We start from the raw sequence: 9,962 nt of genomic DNA on the forward strand, positions 1-9,962 counted from the left end.
GTGCTGGTAGCCTGTGGTGGGGGCTGGGTAACTATCTGGGCGAGGCCAGAGGCCATGCCATAAAGGCTGTTCTGAGGCAAGCTCTGGGACCCAGTAAACTGGGACACTCCTCGGTCCTGCTGGCCTGAGCTGGCGGGGAGAGAGGAAACAGGGCCATGTCCAGGACCCATTGACATCAGAGTCCCAGGCTGAGGGAACACTCGAGGACAGTTGGAATTGGATGGACCCAAGTTGTTCATGCCAGGCACAGCAGCAGAAGGTCCTAGAAAACAGAAAAGTCTAGTAGTCAAGTTGGCCTTCGTTCTTCTCTTTGCATGTGTGTGTGTGGGTGCAAGTGCGTATGTGCCAAACAAGTGTGTGAAAGTCCAAGGACAAGCAGAGTCGGTTCCTGTCTCGGTGAAAAGTTTCTATTGCTGTGATAGACATTACGACCAAAAGCAACCTGGGGAGCAAAGGTTTATTTCATCTTCTTCTCCCCAGAGACAGGGTCTCATTATGTAACTCTGGCCTCCCAAGTGCTAATATTAAAGGTGTCCATCACCGCACACAGTTTATTTAATCTTAATAGCTTGTGGTCCATCGTTGAGGGAAGTCAAGGACAGAAACTCAAGGCAGGAACCTGGATGCAGCTTGCTCACTCAGCTTTCTTTTATACCCAGGAACAGCAACCAGTGCAGGAATAACGCCCACAGTATACTGGGCCCTCCCACATTAATCACTAAGAAATGCCCCACAGGCTTGCCTACAGACCAGTTTTTCTCGGGGGGAAGAGGGCGGCACTTGACAGGGTTTCTCTGTGTAGCCTTGGCTGTCCTTGAACTCACAGAGATCCACCTGCCTCTGCCTCTCTGAGTGCTGGAATTACTGGCGTGTGCCACCACCACCCAGCTTACAGGCCAATTTTATGGAGGCATTTTCTCAATTGAGAGTCCCTCTTCCCAAATGTCTCTGGCTTGAGTCACGATGACATAAAACTAGCCAGTATGGCGCCTTCCCCCCAACCATGTGGGACCTAGGGATCACACTCAGGCCATCAGACTTGGTAAACGTCTACTTGTTGAGCCATCTTCTCAGCCCATGCTGGCATTGTCTGACTATCATGGTAGAGGTATCTCTTAGAGCATCTTCTGCCACAGGCATGAAAGTCAGAACCCTCACACCTCATGGGCAGTGGGACAATGACAGTACTCAGAGACACAGAATGGAGTGAAGCTCCAGGGGGGAAAGCCAGTTGTCTTGTCCACTTATTTAACAAGTAGCCAACAAAGTTTTTCTCAGCTGGGACCTAGCTAACTAGTGATTTCAAGACAGATAATCCAGAATCTGTCTGTGGAAGGCAAAGCCACCATATGGTGCAACAGGGTCACAAAAAGCCTGGTCAGCAGGCTATAGAAAAGGGTCTGAAGGCTTGTGCCTAACATTTAGGAAAGTTTTAGAAAGAAATGGGTTTAGAATTGAATTTAGGGCTGAGAAGACCTTGAGTTCAACCACCAACAGCAAAGCACATGTGTGCACAAAACATGATTACACTTGTATGTATCTATGCAAATGCACAGACATGCACATGAACACACTAGAATGTAATACATACACAAACGCACACCTATGTACACATAAATGTGCACCCACATGCAGGTTTGACAACATGACAGTTTAGAGGGCATTTGGAATGGAGAAAAGGCTGTGAAAGGACAGTTGTGACAAGTTATGAGACATTAAGGAGTCAGCCAAGGCTGGGGTGTATCAAGACCAGGACAGCAAAGCCTGAGACTGCAGTTTAGTTCGCTGGGGTGTAGCCATCGGGGACTTGGATGACACAGTAGCAATGTGGGAGAGGCTATAGCTGAAGACATGTCTTTCTACTCTGTTGTTTATGATATAAAGTGGTTGAAGGAGGCAGAAATCTAGCATGGAATTACTGGGTATTTACTGAGCATAAGACTTGTCTTTAGGAAACTTGCTGTCTGCCCTCCGTGTGTGTGTGTGTGTGTGTGTGTGTGTGTGTGCATGTAAAAGCTAAAAGCTGACCTGAAGCATAGTTCCTCGGGAGCTGTTCAGCTTGTTTTGGGGGACAGTTTCTCACTGGCTTGAAGCTCACTGAATAAGCTAAACTGACTGGCTAGAAAGCTCCAGGGATCTGTCTTCCCCTGTTTTTGTGGTACCTGGATCACACACATACACACACAATACTCCACTCCACTGTACCTGGGCTTTACATGGGTGCCAAGGAGCAACCTGGGTCCTCATCCTTCCAGACTTGTCACTGACTGAGGTCTCTCCAGTCCTCATTTTTGGAGACAGGATTTCTCTATACAGACCTGTGTACTGACCTGGATGGAACTCCTGATCCTCCAGCCTATGTCTCCCAAATGCTGGGATTGTCATCACGTCTGGCTGGAGCTTGCTGCCTGATGGTTCTGGCCTGAGTCTGCAGAGGACCCTGCGTGTAACGGGTGGCTCACAACTGTCAGTAACTCTAGCTCCACAGGGGTCCAACAACTCTGGCCTCCATGGGCACCTGTGTCACATGCGCATAATACCCACAAATGTAGACATGCTAAAAGTAACTACTGTTGAATTTTGGTTTGTTTTTCCAGACAGTTTCTCTGTAGCCTGGGCTGTCCTGAACTCTCTGCAGAACAGCCTGGCCTCAAACTCAGAGATCGGCCTGCCTCTGCCTCCCGGAGTGCTGAGATTACAGATGTCTGTCACTGGGCCCAGCTTTTTTTTTTTTTTTTTTGTAAGATTTATTTGTTTTCTGTATATGAGTATGCTTTCTTCACGCACACTAGAAGAGGGCATCAGATCGTATTACAGATGCTTGCTAGCCACCATGTGGTTGCTAGGAAAAGAACAAGTGCTCTTAGCCGCTGAGCCATCCTCTCTCCAGCCCATAAAAATAACTTTAAGAAAATAGTTATGAGGAAAAAGGAAGAGCGGAAATGGACTATTCACTCTGTTAACAGCCTGTGTCAGTGTGCCATGGAACAGAGCTGGAAACCCAGATCAGATACAGGCTCCTGTGACACCTATGACACCTACAGCCTTCAATCCCACATTCATAGCCAGCACACCAGGAGACCCCACCTAGACTCTTAGAAATGGCTGGGGTCAGTCTCCCTGTTCACAGAAACAGTCACCACGAAGGGCCAGGCCAGAGCACACCTACGGACGTGTAACCTGCAATATCTGCCCAAACAGCCGCTCAATACATCTCCGAGCTGACACGGAGGCGCGGGTGCTGCCTGCCTTCCCTGTGACACCAAAGTGAGCAGACAGAAGGAGAAGCAAAAGCCCACATGAAGGGGCTTAGAAAAAACCCATCTGGGAAGCAGTTTTGTTGGCTTTCTTTTTGAGACAAGAGTTGAACTCCTCTGCACTGAAGATCCTCTGCACTCCACCTCCCAAATGCTAGGATTACAGGCATGCACTACTAACACACTCAGCTTGCTGCAGTGCTCTTTTTTTTTTTTTTTCCAAAGATTTGTTTTTTAATGTAATTTATATATGAGTCCTCTGTCCGCATGTGCATCTGCACAGCAGAAGACAGCATCAGATAGCTGTGAGACACCATGTAGGTGCTGGGAACTGAACTCAGGACCTTTGGAAGAGCAATGAATGCCTTAACCACTGAGCCAGCTCTCCAGCCCTACAAAGAACTATCTTAATTAAGACCTATACATGAGCCAGGCAGGATTTAATCCCAGCATTTGGGAGGCAGAGGCAGGTGGATCTCTGAGTCTAGATGGATCTCTGGTCTACACAGTAAGTTCCAGGACAGCCAGGGCTACACAGAGAAACCCTGTCTCACAAAAAAACAAAACACACATACACACTTGCACAGGATGCCCAGTAATAATTTCGTCTCAAAAGCCTGTTTTAACTATGAGCATCCTCACAGTCAACCATGGAGACTCCCTTCTAAAAGGTCTAAACTAAAGAAACTAAAAATCCAGGCCTCTCCTCCAAACCACAGCTTCTATGAGCAAGTAAACCCAGGAATTCATCAGCACCGCATGTTGAGCTCCCGCCACCTTTACATCTAAGCTGCCTCCCCAACCTCCCTTACCTCCCTTACCTGGGAACTGTCCAACCTGCTGTGGGAAGGTGCTTTGTGTTGGGTCTTGGTACTGGGGAGGTGGGCGGGTCAGATGACGCTGAAACTGTTGCTTCTCCTAGAAAGTGCCAAGAACAGGAACAGTTAAGGGGGGGAAAAAGGGTAAAATTCAATGTAAGCCTGAAGCAAGAACTAATGAGCAGAACAGCGAGGTGCACAACAAGCAAGTGTGTGGCTTACAAACAGGCACACATGCAGGGTGCGCATGTTCAGTGTCCTGGGTGACAACAACGGGTTCTGCTAGTGACTGCACAACAGCTACAGTGACACCACTGAAGTGTATCTATTTAAACAGTGTACATGACATGAGCTATATCCTAATGAGCAGTTAGTTTAAAAAAGATGGTGGGCCTGGTGGCGGCGGCACACACCTTTAATTTTAGCACTCAGAATGGCTACACAAAGAAACCCTGTCTTGAAAAACCAAAAGCTAAAAGACGGTGGATGTCCAGCCTCAGCAAAGTGTAATCCTTGGAGTTGGTTCCAAGGTATTGTCTTTGTGTGTCTGTTATGTGTGGGCAAGCATGTGCCATGGTTTGTGTCAGAGGACAGCTCTGGATGTGGTCCTGCCTTCTTCCTTGGCTGTGACAGGGTTTCTTTCTGTTGAGTACTGGAGCCAGGCTTGCTGACCCAGAAGCATCAGGGACTCTGTCACTGCTTCCCATCTGCATTCGAAGCCTGGGGTTACAGACCTGGATCCAACTTTACATGGGCTCCAGGGATATGAACTCATGGCTTCAGGCTTGTGAACCACTTCCTAGTCTCTTTGCTACTTTTGAGATACAGTATCACTGTAGCCCAGACTGGCCTTAAACTTACTATTGTAGCTAAGCAATTCTCCTATATCAGCTTCCTGAAAGCTAGGATTACAAGTTGAGAGATACTATGTATGCCAAGCCCTAATTAGAAGACATAGTTAAACCTCCCAATGGCTCTTACAGTTCTTATGTCTGCACCCTACCCCTGGTAACCAAGTGAAGGGTTACAGTGAACTGACTCTTGATCTCAGGACTTTAGGGACATCTTTACTTCAAGCTCTGGGTCCTCACAGCCCACGTTTACAACAAAGAGGAATGCAGTGACTGCTGGCCTGTGTGCTTGGATGGAAGCACAGGAAAATGCCCCTTCCACAAGATACTGCCTTCATTAGCCCCCACAGACCACCTGCCACAACATTGGAAAGGGGTCTATTGCCCTGTTTTTAAGTATTAAAAATACTTTAGCATTCTTTTAAAACAATGAAGTAAAATTTGAAAAACATTTTTATTTACTTGTGTGTGTATGTGTGCCACGGTGTGGATGGAGATCAGAGGACAACTTGCTGGAGTCAGTACTCTCCTGCCACCTTGTGGGAGTCTGGATCAGACTTGGGTCATCAGACTACCATCCTCTGAGCTACCTCACTGGTCTGTATTATCAAAGGTTTTTTTGTTGTTGTTGCTGTTGTTTGATACAGTGTCTCACTATGTAGACCAGGTGGGCCTCAAACTCTGAGATCCACCTGCCTTTGCGTCTCAAGTGCTGGGATTAAAGGTGTGTGCCACTATGCCCAGCACAGATTTTTTTCTGTGAGTTTATGTGTACCACATCCATGCAGGCACCCACAGAGGTGAGAGGGGTGGTTAGATCCCTAGAACTGAAGTTATAGGCAGCTGTCAGCCACCTGATGGGTTCTGGGAACAGACTTCCAGCCTAGCTGGTTCCAATTTCTTAAAAAAAAAAAATCTGGTATCATCATGCATGAATGTATGTATGTACTTTGGGGTATGTTTGTCACAGTGTGGGTGTGGCAGCTGAAGGCCACTTGTGGAGTTGATTCTCACCTTTCATACGTATGTGGGTTGCAGGGACTGAACTCGGTCAGGCTAGCAAGCACTTTACCTGCTTTGCTGGGCTGAAAAGGAGATTTTAAAGGACACAGCACTGACACTGAGTGCAAACAAGCCCAAGTGGTGCCTGTGTGGTTTCCTGTGCCTATTACCTGCTCAGCCAGGAGGTACTGCCTCTGAAGAAACTGCTGCTGCTGCTCCCGCTGCTTCTGCTGGTCCAGGATCAGCTGGTGCTGCTTCATCACAGCTGCCTGCTGCTGGCTGCTGAGATATGGGGAGCTGCTATGAGTGCTGGCCACAGACACACTAGGCTGAGTCCCCACGCTGGCAGTCGGGGCTGGTACAGGGACACTGGAGGGGTTCTGCTCCTGTCAACAAAGAAGAAGGGATCCAAGTCAGGTGGTATGGGTGATCTGTCCCAACCCTGATCTGGCCAGGTAAGCTGCACCCAGTGATATCTTGTCCACTGTTCCATCTTTCTTAACTCCAAGCCTCTGATTCCCTAATGTTGTAGTTTGGACATGAAATGCCCCTTATGTGTGTGGTGGCAGCATCTTTAAGTCCTAGTGTTTAGGAGGAAGAGGCAAGTGGAACTTGTGAGTTCCAGATCAGCCAGGGTACATAATGAGACCCTAACTCAAAACAACAAACAATACCCCTTCCCCCAAAGCCCAAACTAATCAACAAAACACAGCCCTCAGTAGCACACGGTGGCGCACACCTGTAATCCTAGCATTCTGGGAGGCAGAACAAGTGGGTCTCTATGAGTTTGAGGCCAGCCTGGTATACAAAGGTCTATGAAGGTAGTCCAGAACAGCCAAGCCTACGCAGCCAGCCAGGGGTAAATGAACACAAAACATATCAATCCTGGCCTATCTTTTACATTTTCCACTTCAAAAGATGCCAACAGCTGCTCCCACTACTATCTTGCATACTGACTTCTGGCTTAGTATGGGACTTCACCAGTGCCCATAGTGGAGTGACAGAAAGGAAAGGCTCCTACTCACCTGGCCAGGTGGAACCAGTGACCGGAAGGGCATGTTTCCTGGCTTTGGTTTCATCAGAAACAAGGAGTTCTGCTCATTACTCAGATGGGGCAGCTGTTGGGGCAGATAGGCCATCAAAGCTGGTTTGTTTTGGCCAGACCCAGGGCCACCTTGTCCACAGTCTGCTTTGTAATGAGAAAGGGGCTTTGTATTGCCATAGTCTAGCACAGAGCCTTGGTTATTCACAGAGGTCTGATTCAAGTTATTTGGTGACTGGTGACTCAGCAGGTTCGAGTGGCTAGGTTGGAGGTAGGGGCCTCCTGGCCGAGGAGAACTCTTGTTTACACCTGGCATCATGAGCAGTTTTGAGTTGGTAAAGTCTTGCTTATAGCCAGGAGGGCTGGCAGGCTTCTCCATGGGATAAGGGACATCTAAGGGACTGTGGGAGGGCCCCGCCTGCTGCCATGTGGACAGCTGGCCTGGGACAGGTGCTGGGGCAGCTTGCTGTGGATTCTGCAGCATCTGCTCACGCTTCTGCTTGGCAGCTATCTGCTGGAGCTGATGAGCAGAAGAGAGCTCTGAGGCCCCTCCTGGGCCTTGGTTAGGCAATACCACACTTGTGAGGGCTCTTTGTGCACTCTGGGCCTGGGCTGATGCCGGCATCAGATTTGGACTGGGATTGTCCACTCCAGGTTGACCAGTGGTGTGAAACAAAGTCTGAGAGTTCCCAAGGCTTGGAGCATCTGTGCCCACAGGGGCAGATGAAGGTCCCAGAAAAGTCTGTCCTGCAGACCCAGCCCTCACTTGTGGAGAACCTAACTGCTCCTGCTCAAAGGCTGCTGGAGAGAACTCAGTCTTAATATTAATGTCCTGAGCCAAGGGGGTTTGTGTGGCAGACCCAGGGGGCTCTGGATCCTTCTTCTCCTCAAAGTCCTCAGTAAACAGATCTTTCATGTCTTCGTCGGGCACCGACCTGTTCAGCTCTTCAATGAGCTCCTTCCACTCCTGCTCATTAAGGTTGAGATCAGGCATGAGATTGCTCTGGGATACAGAGCCTCCAGCCCCTGTGATCATGCATGGCAGGTCATCCACTGGCTCTTGCTTGAGTTCTTTACTCAGGCTTAGAGGAAATGGCTCACTGGAGTTGCTGCCTCCATTCAGGTGGATACTCGAGTCTGCCAGGCACTTCTTGTTGATGGAATCTAGCCCCAGGGAGTGCTTCCCCCCAGACTGCAAGGCATCACCCCCAGGAGGTTTGTCAGGCTGACCAAGGGGTGAGGCAGGAGGAAGCCCATTGGCAGACACACCGACACCCAGAGGGGCCTCCCGGCGGGTTTTCTTATGCCCAGGAAATAGGTCTCCATAGCCATTCTGTTGATCACCATTCTGAGGGGAGGCAGCGCTGTCAAGATTCCTCTTCACTGTATCATGAAGATGCTGAAAAACATTGGAACAATGGACTTAGGAACACAATACCTTGTCTTAGGTCCCCTATGCTCCCAACAGGGACTTGCATTACTACAGCACTCCCCTGTGGGCTCAGACCTCTCTGCACTTTAAAACTAGGTCTGGCCTGGCCAGTCAGAACTGGACATCTAGCTTGCTATGGGAAAGTGAGCATTAGAACCTGGACTCTGGCAGGACCAAGCATGATGGCCATTGTCGTCTAGTTTGAGGATCTGCAGAAGACCATCAGAGGAGTCCTGTATCTTGTTATACCCAAGACCTGCCAATGCCCCCCAGCCCTCCTCCCACTCTTGACTTTCCACTCATATGAACCAATACATTTTTTCCTTGTTCTTAGGCTGATTTAATATGGATTCTATTATTCCCAACCAAAGGAGCTATACGTGTTTGGATGAGAATGTCCCCCATAGGCTTATATATTAGAATGTTTGGTCCACAGTTAGTGACTGTTTAGGAAGGATTAGGAGGTGTGGCCTTTGAGGTTTCAAAACCCCACACCAGGCCCAGCCTTGCTCTTTCTCTGCTTGAAACTTGTGGATTAGATATGAACTCTTGGGTGCTGCTTCAGCGCCATGCCTGTCTGCTGCCACTATGCTCCTCACCATGATGTCATAGACTAACCTTTACTCTGAATCTGTAAGCAAATCCCCAATTAAATGCTTTCCTTTATAAACTACCTTGATCATGGTGTCTCCTCACAGCAATAGAATAGGGACTAAGCCAACAGCCCTGACTGTTATAGTTTCTTTCTCAGGCAGTGGTAGTATTGGCTACAATTCCATATCCACCTAACTGCCCATTTCTGTACTGTTTTCAAAGCCATCTTTTTTTCTCCATGGTTCATTCATGCTTTTTCACATGCCACATGGGCTGGCTTGTGTTTTTCAGCTCTTGTCCGACTTTCCTGCCATCGCTTCCATTCTTAATCTGTCTGTGTGTGTGTATGTGGTGCATGTACACAGGCCACACTGGGCCTGTGGAGGTCAAAGGACAACTTGTAGGAGATGGCTCTCCCTTTCACTATGTGGGTTCCATGTACTGAGTTTTGGTTGTCAGGCTTTTGGCAAGTCTTGAGCCACTGAGCCATCTCACCAGTTGTCCCATCAACTCCTAAGCAACCTCACAAACACAAACTTGCTACTCCTTAGGAAGTCTGTCATTGGACACAATCATGTCCCCCCTCATTTTCTTTTTGACTAGCTTCATTCTGCTAGCCTTTTTAAGAGTCTACTTGTACCAGTGACAAGTGCTGTGGGGACTATAAAAGCAAACAAGGAAGTCACTGTTCTTCATGGCGCTCCAGTCTTTGAGAGCACAGAATAAACTGGACATGGCTATAGAATAAGGCAAATGCCCCATGCATGCTGTAGTATAAGCACCTTGAGAGTTTGGGGTAGAAATTCCATGATGAGAAGTGGCAGAGTATGGGGAAGGTTCTGTGGCTCCCCCTTCTCCAGCCTGGGCTCCGGCTCTCAGCCCCTCCCTTCCTATGCTTACTTTTATTAAGTTATATCTTACCCATTCCCCTTACCCTAGTATCATGCCTACCTCCCATTACTCCTA

At 48.5% G+C, this 9,962-nt stretch overlaps 1 protein-coding gene across 1 annotated transcript; it reads right to left on the bottom strand.

Annotated features, from left to right (window-relative positions):
- Positions 1 to 7: 7 nt before the first annotated feature.
- LOC129684603 (mastermind-like protein 1) lies at positions 8 to 8,374 on the bottom strand (the record flags this gene model as incomplete). The annotated part of the gene is made up of 4 exons (XM_055617812.1): positions 6,954 to 8,374; positions 6,099 to 6,314; positions 4,079 to 4,175; positions 8 to 262 (listed from the first exon to the last, which is right to left on the bottom strand). Coding segments are annotated over exons 1-4 (1,621 nt in total), but the record flags the coding sequence as incomplete, so codon positions are not given.
- Between the last annotated feature and the right edge of the window lie 1,588 nt (positions 8,375 to 9,962).

This window comes from Psammomys obesus, unplaced genomic scaffold, assembly GCF_907164565.1.
Source record: "Psammomys obesus unplaced genomic scaffold, mPsaObe1.curated_primary_1811, whole genome shotgun sequence".
Taxonomy (NCBI): Eukaryota; Metazoa; Chordata; class Mammalia; order Rodentia; family Muridae; genus Psammomys; species Psammomys obesus.